This window comes from Trachinotus anak, unplaced genomic scaffold, assembly GCF_046630095.1.
Source record: "Trachinotus anak isolate AG129_WGS33_773 ecotype Australia unplaced genomic scaffold, CSIRO_AGI_Tana_v1 ptg000024l, whole genome shotgun sequence".
NCBI lineage: Eukaryota > Metazoa > Chordata > Actinopteri > Carangiformes > Carangidae > Trachinotus > Trachinotus anak.
The window spans coordinates 15,884,205-15,906,926 of NW_027273875.1; the positions used below are offsets into that span (position 1 = coordinate 15,884,205).

The 22,722-nt window shown below is 39.9% G+C and overlaps 1 protein-coding gene across 6 annotated transcripts in view; it reads right to left on the reverse strand.

Annotated features, from left to right (window-relative positions):
• The window catches only part of ntm (neurotrimin), a 419,652-nt gene that overhangs the window by 24,120 nt on the left and 372,810 nt on the right, over positions 1-22,722 (reverse strand). For all 6 annotated transcript variants that reach the window (XM_071461187.1, XM_071461184.1, XM_071461186.1 and 3 more), the window contains one exon: positions 11,015-11,140. In XM_071461187.1, the coding sequence (XP_071317288.1) occupies positions 11,015-11,140 (126 nt within the window). The remainder of the gene's footprint in view (positions 1-11,014; positions 11,141-22,722) is intronic.

A 22,722-nucleotide genomic window follows, 5' to 3' on the forward strand; every position in this document is an offset into this window, starting at 1 on the left:
TCCCATATTTTACACTTTACACTAACCAGTGTTTTACTTGAAGGGTTGATATCCCTGTGGTTTTAAGAACCAAAAACCATCTCATTGTAGTTTGACATCTCCTCTCTCAGGCTTCTCTCTGGAGCTCTAGCAACAACAGGTTGGTCAGCCAATCAGAAGAGAGGCTCATTGGGTGAATGTTTTCTGAGTGATCAAATAATAATATAGCAGGTTTCAGGTAACATTCAGATAAACCAAATCCTGCAAGGTTGGATGGTGGGTCCAGGTGGGTGGGGCTCGGGGTGTGGCTGAGAGTGGTGACTGCTTTGTTGTGACATCACATAAGTTACAGAAGTCCTGACGGGTGGTTTAAGGCTCAGTTGCTGAATACAGTCTGTGTGCATTTCTCTGTGGACTGAGGCTTTGATACTTTCACAGTATTAATATAGAACCTAGACCTGCTTTATAATCAAAAAACACATGGACATCTACTTTTATACAGTATGGGACCTTTAAGTGTTGGTATCTGGCAATAATCCAAATATAATGGTGTTCATAAAATGTATCAGATTCATTAATAATGACCAGTCTCTATAATCACAAAATCATTAATGTTAGTACTTTTGCCATTATTTAGTTTAGTTCCCAAAATAGGTTATATGATGTAGTGTATATTATATTATAGAACAGTGAAGTAGATTTTTAGCTCAGTGACACACATGGAGTGTCTGAAAATGCAGAGGCTGGATGAAGAGGCTTTGCTATAATTTGGCCACTGGCTTTTGTTCAAACTTCTGAACATGTGCTGATATGTTGAGCATTGTTACTCTGTGTACAGCCGCATTAAAATTGAGAGCTTTCATATAAAAACATGTTAATGGCAAAACAGTGCATCAATCTATTAAAGTATAGGAGTAATAATAGAATAGCCAGTACCCAACTCCCTCTTATGCTCTATATCTCTATCCTCCACATTCAGTTGCCTGACTGTATAGACTCCTGCTGTCCACGGTTCACCAGTACAAGTGGCAGGCCAAGAGGCTGACGAGGTTGTTTACTCAGGAAAGATTAAAGTAGTAATTTGAGCTTTTCAGCTGCTTTCAGAGGAACCTGAGTGGATAGGGTTTTAGCTCCCTGGGCTCTGACACAACAAGCTTCAAGTGACAATACTTTGCTAAGGAACAGCCTCCACTGATCTGTTCTGAGTTCAAAGGTGAGTCTTGTGTGTGTTGCTTCTGGTAAACTGGCAAAAATAAAAGGGAAGAGTGAGGGAAGACAGGGCACAGAGTAATCCAACATGTCGTACTTTTCCTCTGTGTTAGGTAAAATCTTTGATTGAACTTGTAATGCTGTTGTGGCAGGACGTAAAGGCAACATTATTCATTACCCTCTAACAATTTATATAATAATTTATGATATCTTAAATCTTCCATAAAATTCCACACAGAGACAGAGCCCACAAGTCTATTCAATTTGCCTGGTGTTTTTTTTTTTTTGGAGTATTGGATAATTGGTGAGTTAACAATACATTAAGAATACAACAATGAGTTTTTTTATTTTTGAATGCAGATTTTGCCCCAAGGTTGGCACTAGAGTGAAGGAGGAGTGTGGATAAATTTCATGGCATTCTGCTGATCACAACTGGATACTTCTTTTGTACAAAGTGAGTTTTCTGGCCTGATAGCAAGACTAAACAGGAGATTTTGAATGACCAAAAACAGTAGGATTCATCCTTTTGGGAGAGTGAATACAGGAGCAGATTTTAAGGACATCCAGAGATTAGTCTATGAGGGAACATTGAAGGGCATACAAGTGGAAATGAAGGGAAAGATCAGCCTGTTGTTGGAAGTCAAAGGGTCATAAGGAATCATCCTGTGGGAACCAGGAATGTTGAGTGTAAATGTATTTCAATTTTCATAAATAACAAAGGTGAGTTAATGATAATACAACATTAGTGGTATGGTCACTGTGTAAATGCTATCTGATGTATTAGCTGCTCCTCTCAAGCTAAATCCAAACAGTGAGGAGTATTTCAGTGCAAAAAGCCTCTGAATAATCAGGCACTTCTGGAGGGAACCACTTCAGTGTAGGGAGCAGGTAGCTGCTATAAGGACTAATGACTGAGAATAAGAGAGAGAGAGCGGCTCTGTGTGTTGTGTTACAGCACAGCAGAGTGACACACTGTGTGAGTGAAACATTACAGTCTGTTATAAACTGCTTTATAAAAGTGCCCTCTCTGTTAATGTTGCAATAGACAAGAGCAATACCTGTAACTATGGTAACTGTACACATGAAGGATGATAGCTGTAGCCTCATATATAAAATCCATGACAAATCACTAAAATGGTTACAAAAACTAAAATATATTATTATCAAATTATTAAAAAAAAAACAAAAAACAAAAAAACAGAACGCTGATATGGAATTACTGTAACTTCTTTCTTGCCACAGTCAAAAAATATTTCAATTTATTACGACCAATTCCATCAACCTCAAATTCATCTTTCCAGGCCACCAGGCCTGTGCAAATCTGCACAACTTCTATTGCTCCTAGGCCAAATTCAATCATGTGCATGTTCATTTCGGCTGCTTTAATGCACCGGGGCGTCGGCTGGCCACCTGGGCTGACAAACTTTGCAGTCAGGTTGTGCGGTCTGTGGAAGATACCAAGGATCACTTCTGATCCACCACAAGCCCCTAAAGCCATCTATCTATCAAAGGTGAGGGGGAGCTGGGTCACGGCTGTGTGAGAGCCCCAGCCTCAGCCTGAATTCATCAATCTTTACACACACACACATACACGCAGGATCTTTATTTATTTAATTCCCTCTTTTAACACCCCAGAGTGCTTGCAATTGCTGGGCCTACACTGAATGGCCCTGGGGCTGGAGCAGAGGTGCTCTGCAGCTGGGAGATACTGGAACATAAGTTTGGACTTCAGCAAGTACTGGGACATTTTCTGCTCTGCCGCTCTCTCTGAATCAGGTGACAACTGTGCTGTGTGACTCTGTGCATTCTCACCAAGATTCCTTATCAAGTCTTCAGCTGAATATTGAAGATGAAACTGACAAGAGAAAAGATAACTAAAAAATAGTAGCTAGAATTCAGCACATTGAACAATTTGAGAGAAAAACAAACAAAAAAACCAAAAAGACTGAATCACTGTCTTTTATCTTGCAAGAGGAAAATCAAAATGACAGCTTCTCAAGGTAACGCTAGTCTATTTACATTTTCATCTCACACTAAACCGAAAGCCAATAGACATCCCTGAATTGTAGTTTTGTTGGTGCCTGCAAAAAAAGGATTTTCACTATGAATTTCAATGTTCTTTCAGATATGGATTTTAAACAGATAAATAAACATAAGCAACCAGTCACTGCATCCATTCTGATCATGAAGAGTGCTGAGATGAACACAGAATAGAGAATGCCTCTGAATGGAGCTGAAAATAAACGACTTGTTTTACATAAAGATTCTCAATCAGCCTCAAGACTTGGTGGAAGTGCGGCCACATTCTGCACAAACACACGGGCACGCACAGCTCACACACCCTCTGCTATCTCACAGTGCACAGATGCACAGCAGAGATCAGAGTTTGCGATCTGAGCTGCCTGTATAAAATATTAGTTTTAAGGCCTTTGCTTTAAATAAAAAAAATAAAAAAAAAACACACCATGAAAAAACATAGATGTCACAAATACATGGTGGGCACCCTGTGGTGGTCAGTCAGCATGGTACCCTATATAACTACTGCTTGTAGTTCACATTTATCCTATTGGCCAAACTGGCTTTTTAGTCTGTACCTTTTTTTCTTAATAGTTTTTTGTTTGTTTTCATGACCAAAGTTAACATATGGATATATGTGAAAATTCCTCTCTTCAGCACAGTGTGGTGTATTGAAATAACACTGTATAATTTGGCTCATGGATGACTCAGCTATCACAATCCCACATCAAAATGTAGTTATAGGCAATTATAACCAGCTGCCCCTTCAGGAGGTCTGAAGAGAATACTGCTCTGTTGTTCACATCAGGGCAGGAAGTTACAGCAGCTACAAAACCAGCTGTTGGATCCAGTTAATGAGATTTCATAGCAATAGTTCCCACAGATACCTGAGTGGTTCAGTCCCATGCCTCAGATACACGTGACACCCTTCTGGCCCAGCAATCAATTCTGTCAGAACTTTCTCTTTCTGTGTAACTCACTGATTCACTATTTGCCTAATTAAGAATAAAAAATTACAAGACTATTGATTGACTGTTTAGGAGAAAAAGCTAATGAGGCAGTTTTTCCTAATAAGGCGTTACTTTTACTTTCTTATACTTTTTATATAGTGATTAAAACTTAATTGATGTGTTATTTTCACTGGACATGATGCCACCCAAAAGATATTCCAATATGGGTAAATTCTGTCAAATTGCAAGACCATTTTTGTTGTCAGTTTTTCTTGATAACAGTATGAACCACTCATACAGTACTTTCCTCTCACCGTTCATTTGGCACAGTCATTACATTTCTGAGTAATGCTTTGTTCATTTGCAGGCACTGAAGCAGAAAGTAGATACAGTCGACCGGCAGGCCACTGAAATCGGTGACCGACCTCTCAGATCATTGATTAGGTCCTTGAGAAACACCAAGTTCAGTCTAAGTCCAGTCAACTTCATTACTACGCTGGAGAAGTGAATGTGTGTGATGTGTATGTTTTCAGAGTAGTAGGGAGAGAAAGTGTATTAGTGCCAAAAGATGGACAGATAGAGGAGTTCTCAGACCAGAAAGAATTGGACCCTATTTATGACCAAAACAAGCCTTGGGCGTTGATCATGAAGCCATCATCTTGGAGAATACAACATGATCTTCTAATAATACTAGGGATGCACCAAGAATTTTTGGCCGAAAATGACCCAAAAGTGCATTTTCGTTTTTCGGCTGAAAGACCTAAATCACCGAAACAACATAGCCGAAACTTGTGATCACACGGCAAACAGCGCAGCCAGCAGCATTCTTCTCATATTCAGAATGGTGATGGGGATGTTTGGATTTCAGGTGATAAATTAAACCCGACGTGGAGAAACTCTTTGCAGATGCACCCCCTCTTGAAATTTCAGCATTGCATGTTTTGCAAATCGCTATTCGTGGGTCTTTCTCTGAGATAGTGAAATAAGTCCACACCGCAGACATGCTGGCTCTTATCCCGTTTCCCGTGTGTAGTAGTCCTACAGAGAAATATTTAAAAAGCACTTGACACTTTGTGTTTTTATGAGAGAACATATTTAATTTTACAGTCTTTCAGCAGGCCAGTCAGTTATAAGCCTGTACATTATTATTTGTTGTAGTAGTCCTACAGAGAAAAATTTAAAAGGCACTTGACTTATGCACTTTGTGTTTTTATGAGAGAACATATTTAATTTTTACAGTCTTTCAGCAGGCCAGCCAGTTATAAGCCTGTACATTACTATGTAATGTACACATGAGTGGGGTCAAGTTAAACATTTTATTTTGAATTTTAATTTATATTGTGCATTGTTGTATGTCAGTGCAAAATAAATATTTTCATACTTTTGTAATTGATTTATTGCAATGCCTTGATTTTAGTGAGGTTAGTACACATCATAGCCAAAAATGCTATGGTTCTAATAATTGACATAATCATTTCTTTCGGTGTTTCCGTTTTCGGTTTTCGGCCTTGGTTTCCTCATTTTTCGTTTTCGTTTTCGGCCAAGAATTTTCATTTCGGTGCATCCCTAAATAATACGTTATTAGATGTTCTGAATGGCCACATCTGAAGGCAGGGCTTTAACATTGCCTCGCTAGTTTCTGAAAGTCACATGAAGTGTTGGATGTAAGACTCCCCCATGGGAAAGGTGTGTGGAGAAAGGCTTTCAGATGCACTTCTGTTGGATCATACTGTATTTAGACTCCAGCAGGGGGCTTATTCAAAGTCTATAGAGCATCTGGGACCAGCTAACCAATGACTGTAAAGCCAGTGGATGAGTGGTGCACTCCAAAAACCAAGCAAACCACTATGAACTATAGGAGACATTGACAGATTGCGATCTCCTGCAGGACAAGTGCCGGTCAAGCTGCCTGCTCAGCGTGCTCTATCTTTTGCCCTACAAAATGATTTGGTCATAGTGCCAGGAATTAATGACACAAAGGTCCCTGAGAAAGTTAGTGTACAGTAGCAGCACATGTCATGTGGTTGATAGCAATTTATAAAACTTTTTAGCCCAACATATCAAAGAAAAGTCATCTGAAAATGCCTGCATTTTACACCACCAGGTGACATCAAATACAACATCAACTGCAATATGATTCATATTTTTTTCCCATGTGATGTCATATCCCAAACAAACAGACAGATACAGAATAATAACATATTGTCTGCAATATTAATAATAAGTACTAATGTTGAGAAGGTTGACAGCAGATGAATGGAAGTGCAAGCTAAGCCTTAGTGGCTGATGATCTCTAATGCACAAACTAATATTATGTTTACCCACATAAAGCAGCAAGCTGAAAATCCTCCAGAGACGCAATGCATCAGCGCCTTCCAATGAGTCAGCGGTCCTCACTCCTTTGACTGCCTGCTGGTAAACTCTCCATCTACTAATCTACTCATCAAGCCATGTTTACAGCTGCTGTATGAGAGTACAACAGAGAGCGATCATGAGATGAATGTCAAATCAGCGTATGGTGATAACATCACATGGTAAGAATCAATAATTACTGCACCTTTACACAAAAGCACAGCGATAGTTAATCAGGTTGTTTGTGTCATACAGCCAGTGATGCCCTCGCATAGGAACAGTCAGCACCTGGACTTGGCAGGATCATCCACCGTATCCATATATAGTGATGAAGTCTAACATAGGCTCAATTGGACAGTGGCCCTGAGAGCTCAATTCACTGCAACTTAGAAAACGCATGCAAATAGACAAAACACCAACAATTTAGAAAATCATCAAATTGACAACAAAGATGCTGCAAGTACTCACAAAATAAATACACACTTTTCTTGTCTCTGGAACAGTTCTGTTGTGTTGTGAGTGTTTACAGCACATGTGTTTTTGTCTGTTCACATGTGTTTTCTTAGGCTGCAGTGTGTTGAGCTCTCTGGGCCACCATACAAATGGCATAACCACCACCTCCGCCAGATCCCCAGCGTGAGTCATGGCCGCTGCTCTGCTATAGGACAGAAGGTCAGCAGTGCTGAGCTGACAGTCTCTCCAAGTCAAATCATGACTGCCTCAGATTTGCAGGTTCTTGTTCAAACTGATCAACTGGCCGGAGGGAGAAAAAAAATAAGGGAAAACACATTAGTAGGAGCTGCAGAGAAGTCAACTGTTGGTCACAGTAACAGCTGACATGATCTCTTGGCTCTGCAGCCTCCAGTGAATCGACTGGAGTCAGCAGAGGCAGCTGCAGCCACATTTGTACATACATGCAGAGTGTGCAGATCTGGATCGGTGATATACTCTTGTCACTGAATCCATCTTGGGCTGTTGGGGTGGGGTGGGGTGGGGGGGGGGGGGGGGGGGGGGGGGGGTGTGGGGGGGGGGGCACATGCTGGAGGACACATGGTTACTAATTAGCCTTTCCTTTTGAAGCCTGCCCTTCACAATAGTGCGAACGTATGGAATTTAAAATCATGACAAGTACTGTAGGAGAAACTAGGTTATACTACTTCATCTCCCCAGGACATTTTTATGGCTACACCATGAAATATTACAATGTTTTCATGATATGACAGGACAATGAGCAGGTGTCTTCAGCATCTGTGCATTCTTTAAGCCCAGGACTGAGGAGCAACAGTCCAGTGGGAGAAGCACTGGTTAGCGGTCTGTCCCTGCCTGAGATGACAAAACAGAAATAGCTGGTTTTGTGTGCAGGATGTTTCTTTCTGGGACAGAAAAATATGCAATATGAAACCGAATGCAGGATCTAGGTTACAACTGTAAGAGTACAAAAGAGGAGATGCCATCTTGCCATTCATCCTGTACTTGAAGAGTAGATGGCGTACTGGAGTCTACATGTATTTTAGTGGAATGTGCTCATATGATATAGATCTCTAAGTTTGTAACATACCCGACTATAAAGTGAGGGATTGGGATTAAATTTGTTCACGGTGCCTCTAGGGCCATCAGGAGTTTGTGTATGAAATGTTAAATGTTTCATCTGGTGCTGGTAGATTCATGGTCTCTCTGAGCCGTGGTGATCTCTCCATCAAGCACCATTATCAGGTCAAATCCATTGGTCAGTTTGGTTTGTTGCACGATGAGCATTATGGGCTCACTGACAAGCCCCTGCTGATTATTTTAGCTTGTTCCTCTCAGGGCCAGGCTCACAAGGAGCAGTAATTCTTCAACAATCCCCAGCTATGATCCAGTCACGATTCATGCCTTCCTAAAGGGTCTGCCATCAACTCTTAAGAATGTTTGATGTAGTTTTGGAGCCATATATTCACTATAAAATATGTAATCTCTTCCCATGCTTGGAAGCCTGTCAAAGAGATCTGTCCTTTATTGAGAATACAACACAGGAGGCTGTACTGTGCTCACTGATGGTGCTTTGGAACTGACTGACAGGAACAGGCTTGAATGATTTATATATGATATTACAATTTAACTGTTGCAGGGTTTATATGCCAAAACATTTGAGAGTAATATATCTGTGCTTTTGTGGTGGTTAGAGTTGTAAGAATCCTCTCTGTCAGAGCTTCTCACCTCAGTCCAGCAGGTTTTCCTCCTGTCCCAAGGTAATAATCCAGATGTGAACTGCTGAGCACTGTCTGGTTGGTATACAGCAGCAGTTTAGGAATTAGAGACAGAGCTGAGCAATGTCACTCACTCATTAAACAAAGTTTTAATTCGCTCAATCCAGAAAGGGCAATGTCATTAACTTGTATAACAATGATGATTTATTTCATGCAACAATGCGGGCAAAGATAAATATTGATGCTCATCTTGTGGACTAAGCTGTGAATCCAGCCTTAAGCGAGCTACAGCAGGATGAGAGACAGTGTTGCTCTGTCTGTTCATACAGACGCTGTGGGGTTTTGACAGCTCGATCCTGGGCCCACTGCTCTTCAGTCTGTTTATAAATGACCCGCCTAACTGTTGCCCAGAGGCTGCCAGCTGCCAGCTTCATGCAGATGACAAGCTTATATATGTACCAGCTCGCTCACCTAGCAAGGCACCGGAGATCCTAACTACATACTTGGATGATATCTTGGCTGCAATATAATCATCTTGCTCTGAATTTGAAAAAAAAAATAAAATCTGTGTTTCTCTAACAGTAACATTGGCTCACTTGAATATTGTAACATGAAGATGTGGTAAAGAGGAGGTAAATGATGTACACTTATTAGGAATAATCCTGACTCATATTTAATAAACAGATAAAGAAGATTTCAAACAGTAAAATTCAACCCTAATTGTTTCAAATTAATCACGGAACCTCATTTCTTTATGCACTCTTGTTTTTTCACACTGTAAGTCAGTTCAAGCTCAAGCATCCTCCCATCCTTTTAAAAGCAGGCAAAGAAAATAATGAAGAAAATAATGAACACAAAGACACAGTCATGTCTAAAAAGAGACAATCCACTGAGCGATTCACTCATGTTTGTTTTCTGACATTAGTCATCAGATGTATCAACAGTCTGACTCCAGAGCCTCTGTCTGGATACATATCCAAAGCAAGGGTAACTAGAAGTGTGGTGAATGGCAGTTGTAAAACATCACATTGTAAATCTCAATTTGGACAATCAGCCTTAAAAGGCCATCAATGCTGGAACACACAAGCAACTGAAATCAAATTAATTACAGATATAAAATCCTTTACAACAAAGCCAGAGCACAGGATAGAATGGCTACTTAAATTCCTGCTCTGCTTTTGTCATCCTCAGTGTATTTCCATATTTATAGTGTATTGTATGTTATAATTACACTGTGCATGTAAAAGCTCACCTCTGTGCAAACTCTGTGCAGTGCATCAGTTTCATGCTCTGTACTGACACTATGTTAAACTGCATCGTCAAATAAAATCAAAATCAAACTCCTGGGACCCGAATCACAGAACAACAAGACAAGTCAACAGATACTCCATTCTGTTCAACAATGGCCTCATTAGTGTCGCAGTTATTGTAGGTTCCAAGTCCCCTGACTTTTGACTCCATGACCCAGGGGGTCGGACTGGTGGCAAGCGACAGCTTTCTCTCCTTAAAACAAAAGACAGGAAAGAAAGAAGCCTGACAACACTGATGACAGCTTCTCTAGTCTATGAGGACAGCACTGTGATGTATGCACAAGCATATAGTATTTCACTAATAGATGTCCCCATTCAATGTTTATCTCCTCGCAGATAGGTCAGTTACACTTGTGTTATGTGAACACTTTAATTCCCAGATCCCTGCTTCAACACAAAGGACAGTGCAGATGAAAGCACAACAACTGGCTTTAAATGTAGTTCATTATGGATGCAAGCATCTTGTCCAATTAAGTGAAGCACGGACACACAGGGGTACATAAACAACAACACTTGGTTTCCTTCAGTCTTCAGGTGGGAATAAAGGAACCAATACCATGAAGCAAATATGAAGCAGCTAACCTGATTCTGGGCATATTTACCACGGACTTGCTTGTCTATGCATAAGTCTCCATAGTGTGTTAGTGCTCTCTGCATTAATCCTGTCATTCAAAGAGCCTCCACAACATTTACATCCATCCAATTATCCTAATTAATTAGTTCAATTACAACAGGGCCAGTTTATTTTCCTGCAAACAATTTCGTTGTGATGATGATCTGGAAACAGGTAATGATGGGTAATAAGTGAAGCGAAAAATCCACCAAGGGTCAAACAAAGTCAAAGATAGGGCTATAAACACAGAGGGGTGATGGGAAGAGAGAGAGAGGCAGGGAGGAGGATGGAGAGGGAAAGGAGGAAGCACAGGAAATGTGACACACTTAAGGGGAAACTGTGAATATAGCAGGATACTGCACTGTAGGTGATGCACTTGTGTACAGACACACCAGTTACCTGAAGAGGAAATGAGCTTCCAGCTGATAGAAGGCTCTGGTTTACCGCTGGCTTGGCACATCAGGGTGACGTTGGAGCCTTCGTTCACCACAATGTCTTTTGACAGGTTGTTGATTTTCGGTGGTACTGTGAAAGAAAATGAAAATAATGTGAGTTTGACAGACATGGGCAATTAGCAGGCAGGGAAGGCTAACAAAGAGTCAGACTACTTCTACTTCTGTTTTCTTTTAAAGGAACACTTGAAAGTCTGTATAGCCAGGGCTGGAGTGGTAAGTTAAGTGTCTGAGTGAACTGAACAAAAAATAAGTCAATAAGTAAAAATAATTAAATAGACAATTACATGTACAGTTTTCAGGAGAATGGTAGGCAAAAATGAATGTATCAACACTTAAAACATCATGCACATCAAAGTTGACATTACAAATACAATTTTGGTTAAGAGTCTAAATCTACTAACTATAAATGGAGGAATCTGCCTGTCTGTCTGCATTTTGATTTTCTTGACAACCGCTCATTTTCGATCACCGTCAGACTTGGCGGGTGTGTTGCTGAGGAACTGAGGAAGAGCAATGTCAACTGTCAAGTTTTTTGGATGAGTGGTTCCAAGTAACCGACATGGCTTTATTCTTAGAATATATGTGAAAACAGTAAAAGTCCAACACTGTCCAAATTCTACCATGTCTTTAAAAAAATACTTTCCCCATATTTATTTATTCTTTTTTATTATCTCATATACTTCACTACTACAACAGCAACCACTGTTTTCTTTAAAGGGGCTATAATCAATATCTGTAAAATAACAATGTCTCAGCTGACAATGTAAAATCCATGTTTAATGTAAATGGGGGCGCTCGCAGTAACTGTGGCTGTCGGGTCCCAAACATTACTCTTTGTTCCCTCCACAGCAAACAGCAGGCAGACACAGCTAGAGACCGGCTGGTGAACACAGTGCAACATTTAGAAGCTCCAAATGTTTCCCTCAGGAGTTGGTAGAGACGAAAAATTCATCAGGCCGCCAGACATACAGCTCAAAATGAATGGTCGTGTTGCTCTGTAACTGCTACCAGTTTTTCATATCAACTTAATTTGTGTTAATGTTTCAATGTAGAGTTTCTGCTGCCCCCAACTAGTTAAAGGTTTAGCTGCCTTTTCTCTGTAGTTAAAAATGGCGTTTAAAATGTTCTGCTTCCTTGTATTAGCAGCTCTAGCAAACACTGTGGAGCTTCAACCAGCCAATGTAGGCTGAGGGGATAATGAGGTTGAGCTTGAAGCTGCCAGTTAGGAGCTCATTTGGGATTGTAAGAGGTTCAAATGGTCTTTCGAAACACTGGTGAGGGTTTGTACCTCTTGGCCAACTTGCAGTTAATAATTTTGCCTCAGCAGTTTTTAGAAACTCTACAGCAGAATAGTGGTTGTAGAAAAGTGCTTGTTCATGGGTGTGGCCTCTTACTAGCTTGGATGAGCATAATCAACAGTGCTGCTAGCTCTGTCTGAAGGTATTCACTCATGATACATTGAGGTTACTACGTCGACTGTGATGGATCGGTATTTTGGTGACTTTTCGTGCTTCCTGATGGGAGAAGAATGAGTGCACCACCACCACTCAGTGCACTTTTTCTTCGACAGCATTTTGGTCACTCTTTTTGGTTAAACCAAGACACATATAAACCTCACAAGTCACACAAAATTGTTGGATCGTTGTATGATAAGTGAACTCGTGCACTACTATTATGAATGGAAAACATGATGACTGCAAAATCTTCAAGATGTTCAAAGTAAACTGAGAAGTCAGTTCTATAGAAATGCAATAGATTCCTGCTGCTGTGTTCATATTTACAGACATTATGTTGCCTCAGAGAAAAACCTGTCCACAGGATTCCCTAACTGTCAGAACATCCTGACAGGGAGAGTCCTGCACTTAAAGGGGAAGACAGCAGAAACTATTACTGTCACAGCCTCCAACATGCTCATCTATAATATACGATAATGTATTCTTTCTGATCCCATCCCGTTTGCATGTGGCCTGTGGGTGTCCCAACCATGCCTGGCCAAAGAAATATCAAAGTGCGCATTTGACAGCACCCTGTGCCACACTGCCGGGTTCCTGAAAACAGGACCCTTATTGTCACCCTGTTCAAGGCCGAAATTTGGCTCTGACAACTATATCCAGAGCCAGAATGTGGAATCATGTTCAGAATGTGTGAACATATTTTCAAGGCACAGCACATCTCACTAAGTTCTGACGATAAGATGCTCTGTGAGTCTAAAAATCTTGTTTTCCTTGAAACAAATAGAAAGAATCTCTCAATGTTGGAGGGTAATTTCACCTGTTCTCACTGCAGTGTCACTTCACAGTGGATTACTGCACTAGTAGTCAATTGATCCAAAAAAAATTCTTAAAGCAGCTTGTGTGCACTTTCTGCGGTACAAACCAGAGCTGCAAAAATATATTGATTTCTCAGCTGTTAGACAATTTTATAGCTACCAGTGTTTTTTCTCAAGGCAGGCTGCTTAATCAAACTTTCTTCTAAATGAACTATTGGACAAAGATCCTCTGAAGCAGCCACCACAGTATCCACAGTACATGAGAGGAAGTGGTTTATAGATAAAATCTCTCAGTAACCAAGGTCTGTGAAACACGGATTTTATTTCCAAGTTCATAGTATTCACATGCAGCACTAACTGAGCAAAAAGACCCATTCTCTGAAGCATTCCATATAAATAAAAGCCAGTTTTGAGGAAACAAATAATCAGAGCTATTTCAAGTAATGTAGATGACACCAAACTGCTTTCAAAAAATCTCCTGCACTGCTTAGTGCTAAACTTTACAAACCAATTTTAAAGGTGTTGAGGGTAAATTGCCTCTGAACAAGAAAATGATAGATTTATAATACAGAGCACTTTGTACAGGACAGATATTACCAACTCCTTTGAGAGTACTGCTCCAAGGTGAAGACAAATGGTTACAATCAGGAGTGTAAACTTGCTTGCATGGATCGCAGCCTTTATTATGCCTTTTCTATCTTTATAGATCACTCAGAAGAGTCACTGAAATTCTCTAATAAAGAGATCAAAGTGGTAGTTCTATTAAATTTTAAAAAACCCACAGAGATGCCACTTCTGTGTTCCTCTATAAAAACCAACACTGATGGAAGTCCACAGTAAGTCTGAGTTGATACAATAAAATTACACCTGCCAAAGGCCCTGATAATAACTGCAATATTAAAATACTTACAAGTTGCATTACTCATGACTAACTTTAGTCTTTCTGTGTCAGAGTTTCCTACAGTGGATGGTTTGGCACCAACATCCAATATCAATAATCAACGTCACAGTGTAATCAGTTTACTGTCAATAAATTTACAGCTGGCTCAAATCACAACATGAGAACAAATGGTAATGACCATTCAAAATAAGTGTTGTTTTAATCCGTTATATATTATGCCTGAATTGGATAAACAGTAAAGCTCTGCTGCATTAGACCATATAATTGCATAGATTTGTTTTAAGCAGCAGATGAGCAGATGAGTTAAAACTGATTTTCACTTGAATATAATTTCCCCACTGATGTGTGATTCCTGCTGCAAGAACACACTTGTTTTCTTGTGCACAGCTCACGTTATTCTACCAAAGTTTAGATTTACTGAGGGACATCACTAAAGCAGTTCGAAGTACTACATCTATTCAATATCCCTTATCCACCGGTTAAAAAACCTGCTAAGACCTGCTAACATCAGGCTTTTTTTTTTATCGGCAGTGGAAAAGGGTTTAAGTGGCATTCACACCCAGGTCAAATGACTCTGCAGGGGTCAATCTGCTTTTATTAGTGGGTTTACCTGCATTTAAAAACCTGCTCATACCCACTAATTTTGGTGGAAACAGGGTATAAGTAGTAAGTACTCATTAGCCATGTTAGGGTGTTAGAGGTGTTAGGAGAGGAGGTGCTCTCAGAAGAGATTGTTGAAGATAGAGAGGGACGCCCTTACTCTGGTAGACTTCGGTAGCTTGTTCTACCATCGGGGAACCACAGATGAGAACAGTCTGGATTGAGATTGACTTGTGTTCAGGGATGGTGATGTCTGACAATATTTGGTGAAGGAATGCAGTGGCTGAGAAAGATCATAAAGATCAAATGAACTGCTTCATTCTGGGTCATCTACAAGGGTTTCACTGTGCATGAAGGAAGGCCTGTGACAAGGACATTGGATCATTGGATGGTGAACTGTTGCAAATGCAACGTCAAACATATAACTAACTATATATATATATATATATATATATATAGTCAAGCCCAAAATTATTCATACCCCTGGCAAATTTTGACTTAAAGTTACTTTTATTCAACCAGCAAGTTTCTTCTTGATTGGAAATGACATAGGCGTCTCCCAGAAGATAATAAGACAATGTGCAAGAGGCATCATTGTGGAAAAAATAATTTCTCAGCTTTTATTTACATTTGAACAAAAAGTGGCATGTCCAAAATTATTCATACCCTTTGCAAACTGTCACAGTCTATGGGAAAATCCAAAGTTCTATACCATTCCAAATAGTCCAAGCTGTTCTAAAGCATCCTAATTACCCTGATTCATTGGGAACAGCTGTTTTAATCAACTCAACAGGTGAAAAACAGCAGCTCTCTGCAGTTGGTTTGTGGACAGTCATGGCTAAGACAAAGGAGCTCAATGAGGACCTGCGGCTGCGCATTGTGGCTGCTCACAAGTCAGGAAAGGGCTATAAGGCCACATCTAAATGTTTTCAAGTTCCTGTGGCTACAGTGCAAAGTATTATTAAAAAATACAAGACGTTCCGCACTGTAGAAAATCTCAGAGGATGTGGTCGGAAGCCAAAAGTGACACCTGTGCTGGCCAGGAGGATAGTGAGAGAGGTGAAAAAGAATCAAAGGATCACCACCAAGGCCATCCTGGTGAATCTGGGCTCTGCTGGTGGCAACGTCTCAAGGCAGACAGTCCAACGGACACTGCACACTGCTGGGTTCCACGGGCACACACCAAGGAGGACACCTCTTCTCCAGATAAGGCACACAAAAGCCTGCTTGGCCTTTTCAAACGCTCATCTGGACAAAGAAGAAGACTTCTGGTCTTCTGTTTTATGGTCAGATGAAACAAAAATTGAATTGTTTGGCCACAATGATGTATCCTTCATTTGGCGAAAAAAGGAGAAGCCTTCAACCCTAAGAACACCATCCCCACTGTCAAACATGGTGGTAGGAACCTAATGCTTTGGGGGTGTTTTTCAGCCAATGGACCAGGGAACCTAATCATAGTAAACTGCACCATGAAAAAAGAGCAATACATCAAGATTCTCAACAACAACATCAAGCAGTCTGCAGAGAAACTTGGCCTTGGGCACCAGTGGACATTTTAGCACGACAACGACCCAAAACACACAGCAAGAGTGGTGAAGAAATGGTTAGCAGACAAAAACATTAATGTTTTGCAGTGGCCCAGCCAGAGTCCTGACTTGAATCCAATTGAGAATCTATGGAGGGAGCTAAAGATCAGGGTGATGGCAAGGAGACCCTCCAACCTGAAAGAGTTGGAGCTCATCGCTAAAGATGAATGGGTTAAAAATATCAGTGGAGACATGCAAAAAGCTGGTCAGCAATTATAGGAAGCGTTTGATTGCTGTAATAGCCAATAAAGGCTTTTCTATTGATTATTAAGAATGGTATGAACAACTCTGGACATGCCACTTTTTGTTCAAATGTAAATAAAAGCTGAGAAATATTTTTTTCCACAATGATGCCTCTTGTACATTGTCTTATCTTCTGGGAGATGCCTGTGTCATTTCCAATCAAGAAGAAACTTGCTGGTTGAATATAAGTAACTTTAAGTCAAAATTTGCCAGGGGTATGAATAATTTTGGGCTTGACTGTATATGTATAGAGAAATTCACACATCAAAATACTTCAAAATAAGAAACAATATCAAGACCTCATCCCTAACAAATCAAGACTCAAATTTTAACAGTGCGGCTCCATATTATAATCCCATGTCTACATTTTAACTTCATTATGTAAATGAGGGAATGTCCTCATTTACTTTCTCATCAATATGTTAATGATGTTTTTGTCAAATACACTTCACCCTCATCTCCTGCTTAACCTGATTGTTTTGAAATGAGACTAGATGTCCTTTTTTTTTTGTAACAATGTGAATTTTAATTGTAATTGCATTGCACATGAAGTATTTTACCTCCATGACTTCCAAGGATGTCAGTGTAGGTAATATTTCACAGCTCAGCCAATCACCAATTAGTCAAGACTCCACAAAATTTTGAATGTTGAATGAAAAATACATCAGATCATGACCTCATTTACATTTTGAGGTTAAACTTAATTATGCCACACCTCTAAAAAACATTTTACTGAGGAAAAGTTTCCCAGAAGAGGTTCAGTGTTCAAGTTTGCTTGAATACAACACTCAATCTCCATACTGTATGTGCATCTAGTTATTACTTGCTATAATAATTCCTCTGAACTGGAAGTGAAGAGATCCAAGGAATGCTAAACCAACTCCGATGTAAGAGATGGAGGACAAAATCCACAGTCCTGCTTTAAAAACCTTCTCTAAAGCTCAGCAAAGAAACACTGCAGCCAAACAAGAGACTGAAACTTGTATTTAAAAAAAAACAAAAAAAACATCCACTTGATTTGAGACTGAAGCCAAGACTGGGATTTAGCAAAACTGTCTCATTCACAGATTACGTTTGGTGACTTCAATTCCAATGTTTCACTGTGGTTATCTATGGTTGGGTCTGACACTTGGCATAAACACCGGCCTTCTGCATGAACATCAAACTCACTATAAAACCATTTACCACAGCACTCAGCACTCTTACGTTCTTCCAGAGGATACACACTGAATGTATATCATTAAGTGCAGAATCATCCCATTTACCATCAATTTTCATTTGACCACTGCTCCATTTGTATTTATTTCCCTCCAATGAATGAACCAACTGTTCATGTGTTAGCTCAACTCGGTAGCAATGGTAGTGCCAGCCAGTTGAAGCCTTTTCACATCTTCTCGTCAATTTGTGCCACTCCAGGTGAATTTTCATCTAATTCGGTCCTTCCATTTACTTTCCCATCCAACAATGGAGTGCTGCAGGGATGACATATATTTGGAGGCCAGCCCAGATTTTGGAGTCACCCTGGTTCCCTCAACAAAAAGCCATTGGAATTTTTACATGGGCTTTCGGATTACAGCAGAAAATAAGCTCTCTGTGACTATACTTACATGTTTTGTTCAGCTCTTCACAAATCAAACACTTCTATGATTTTTAATGTTGGGCTAGAAATAGACTAAAGTATAAACACAATGTGGCTGTAAAGGTGGTTAGTAGGTCGGTTTTCATGTTCAGCATGATGATGTTTAACGTCCACGACAACCTTTTTTTGTCTCATTTAGCCACTTGTTAGCAACCAGCCTTTTTTAAGAGACGTAAAATTCATTCCTGCGGCAGTCTGGTGTGCTGGCTCTAAACTGACATTTGTGTTTGTTAGGATACTGAGCAACATTAGAAAGGGATCACTTCATGGCCAGTGTGGAAAGGAGGGATGAATACAATAACAACCAATAAAGCTTTCATTTACAACCCTGTTTCCAAACAAAGACAACATATGAAATGTTGAAACGCTGAAATTGTATTGTTTTATGAGAAATATCAGCTCAATTTGAATTTGATGTCAGCAACACATTTCAAAAAAGTTGGGACAGGGTCATGTTTAACACTGTGTTGCATCACCTCTTCTTTTAACATCACTCTGTAAATGTTTGGGAGCTGAGGAGATCAGCTGCTGGAGTTTTGAAAGTGAAATGTTGTCCCATTCTTGCCTGATACAGGATTTCAACTGCTCAAAAGTTCGGGGTCTCCTTTGTCGTATTTTTCATTTATGATGCTCCAGATGTTTTCAGTGGGTGACAGGTCTGGACTGAAGACAGGCCAGTTTAGTGTCAGGACTCTTCTACTACGGAACCATGCTGTCGTAGTTTGTGCAGAATGTGGTTTGGCATTGTCTTGCTGAAATATGCAAGGCCTCGGAAAAAGACGTTGTCTGGATGGCAGCATATGTTGCACAAAAGTATGTATATATCGTTCAGCATTAATGGTGCACTCCTTGTGCAAGCTACCCAAGCCTTGGGCACCAATGCCCCCCCCCCCCATACCATGCTGGCTTATGAACTGTGTGCTGATAACAAGCTGGATGGTCCCTCTCCTCTTTAGCTCGGAGGATGCATGGTCCAAAAAGAATTAGAAATTTTGATTTGTCAGACCACAGAACAGTTTTCCATTTCACCTCAGACCATCTTAAATGAGCTTGGACCCAGAGAAGTCGGAGATGTTTCTGGATCATGTTAAGATATGGTTTCTTCTTTGCACGGTGGAGTTTCAATCTGCATTTGTGGATGAATCAACAAACTGTGTTCACGGACAATGGTTTTCAGAAGTGTTCCTGAGCCCATGCAGTGATTTCCACTATAGAATCATGTCTGTTTTTAATGCAGTGCTGCCTGAGGACCTGAAGATCACAGCCATCCAGTCCTGGTTTTCAGCCTTGTCCCTTTGCTTACAGAGATTTCTCTCTGGGAGGCTCTTTTTATACCCAATCATCTACTGAGTATATGCAATTTTTCCAGTCTTTTGTTGCCCCTGTCCCAACTTATTGAAACGTGTTGCTGCATCAAATTCAAATTGAGCAAATATTTTTCATAAAACAATAATATTTTAGCATTTCAACATTTGATATGTTGTCTTTGTTCTATTTCCAATTAAATATGTGTTTACATGATTTGTCAATCATCGCATTCTGTTTTTATTTACATTTCACACAGTGTTCCAACTTTTTTGGAAATAGTGACTTTTGGCATGTGAATATTTTATGTAAGGTAGACTTGGAAAACTCTGAACCTGACTTTAAGTAAAGTTAATATTTCGATGTGGTATTTATCTAGAATAAAGTAGATGAACAAAGGTATTTTGTTATTTTACACATTTACATCTTTTTTTGTCTATTTTTATCTTCCATACATATAAACATTATGATATTTCTGCCTTTACAGTCAAATCAGTGATTGCTGCCTTGAGTGGTGTGTTGACATTCACATTCAGACACTGCTCATGTTAGAAAACAATATCTAAAGATTTCTCCGAATGTCTGAACACATGAAAACATCTGAAGAGTTAGGTGACTGCTGTGTATAATTTTCCTGTATGCCTTACAATTATTAGATTTTCCTGAACAAATTCCATTTATTTATTTTTTTTATTGCTAACCTTGACACATCTGTCCAAACTCTCTTTTTGTCATTTCCATTTCAAAGCAACAAGGACACATCTCTATTTTAACATTTCAGGATGATGAATGAATAAAGTGTCACCAGTGCTTTAACTTATTTTAGTTTCATCAGACTTGTTTGTAAGACAAAATCTCTATGAATAATTTATTGGATGTCAGCTTAATCCCCATTTACCCTTCCGGAATGACAAAAGCATACAGCAAGTGTGTCAGTGCTGCCTCTATCATCCTGTGCTGTGAGAGGCCAGGGCAGAACCTCTGTTTGAGAAATAAAAACAAAGTTTCGGATTTATTCAATACAAACTGTCAGATTATGACATGTTTGGATATTTTTGTAGTAATTTTGATAATCATAATACAGGCACTGTGAAAAAAGTGGAATCCTGTTTATAACTCTTGTTTGTCCTGACAGTGTGATGGGTTGCAGTCAAAACCAAGACAAGAGCCAGACAAGTGAGATCAGTCACATGACATAAGACATAAGACACTTGTTTTTATGCTAAAGTGGGAAAGAAAATAAATCCTGTGTATTTACCCTACAGTGGGGCTGATGCCATCAAACAGAATTTTAAATGAATGAGACTGAATTACTTATACATACATACAGTGCAGGACTGTACTGTAAAAAACGAGCTCATAGGTCGTCTGTGCAGCACGTTATTATGACCCATAGTTAGGTTTTGTTTTTTTGTTATGACAGGAGCAGAGGGAAAACACAGGGATTTAACACAGGAGAGTGGTGTTCGATTCCCATGGTAAGTAGCAATTTATGTTATTTGTATTATCCATGACCATTCGACAAAGTTAACCATGTGGTTATTATTGTAACCATGACAACAAAGATTATCTAATGTTTAGGAAGTATTTACTTTAACCCAAATCATCATGGTTGTGTCTGAAATCACTCACTCATTCCCTCCTCCCTACTCACTATACAGGGAGTTTTATGTAGGGGACTACATAATGAGCTCATCAGTAAATTGGAAAACACTTTCAGACACTATATGAGTGCAATGCATGATGGTATATATTGCTTGGTAAGTGACCATTGGTTGTACGCTACTTTTTATGATGCATTGTGGGATACTATGAGTCCACTATGCAGGGTATAATGATTCTCACGATGCATTTGGACAGCACTGCAGAATGGCAAACTCACTATACAGTGGACCATAGAGGGAGTAGTGAGTGATTTTGGACAGAGCCCATATTTTCCTAAACCTAACCAAGCCAAGTATTCATTATTGTAACCATGACAACCAAGGTCCAGTACACCTGCTGCCATAGGGGCACTATTTCAGGAGACACTCCTATGGGTTGTATCAGACTGTTGAAAAACCGACGTATATGGTTGTTCAGGTTGGAGGAGTTGTTGATATAAGCTGATGTTTGTGTGTACTATGAGCTTTGTAGTTGCTCAACAGCCCTGCCATCGACCCCAGGCCAAAGTAGAGGAGGCCCATTATGCAAAGGTCTATTGTTGACCCTTAAATGGGATCAAGTATGACAATTTACTCACTGACTTATATCCCTGAGAACACATTCCATATGCATTTCAATATAAATATGTGATGAAAACTGATATGCCCCCCCCCCATGAAAATGTCGCAGCACTTGGCCAGTCAGACGTGCCGACACACAAGTACCGCAAACTGACTGACTAAGTGAAATCGCTGAGTCACCAACAAACGGGCTCAAAAAAGAAGTCAGAGTAAAGAGAGAAGGAGTGAAATGAAAGGTGCAGACAGACAGACAAACAATGGCCAAATGTCTGACCAAAAAATGTGTGAACAAGCACCAGGCATGACCCACTCATTGGTTTATTTGTGGCAGCCCACCACAATATCAACATCGATCATCACAAATTGATTTTCTTTTTTTTTTTTTTTTACTATTTCAAATGTGTAAAATCTTGTGATTGTAGAGTTGTACGCAGTGCATTGATTTGTGCTCCCTCCCTCTCTCTCTTATAAACACACTGACTACATCTGCGCACAGCTCCTCCTCTCCGTGCACACTCTGAGTCAAAACATGATCATGCGTGGGAGGAAGGAGTGTTGTTGGCTTTTCCCCACAGAGGAGATGGTTGGCATGGCTGCGAGTTAATATTGACTGCTTGTGTAAGTGGATAATGTCAATGTTAACTCTTTAACATGGACACTCAATGTTTGCGCCCTAAATCCAGATGAATATTGAAAAACATTTTCCAACACTCAAAAGGGCTTGTCCTGAGGAGGTGCAAAGAAAGTCTGGACCAGAGCTATTAGCACAACAGAGTGGATGGAGAGTGAAGAAAACACACGTGGGAAAGCTGAACAGTCCGACCAGTGTGATTAGCTAGCCAATTAATTTGTTTCCAGTATTTCCAGGCTCCAACCAGAGCTGC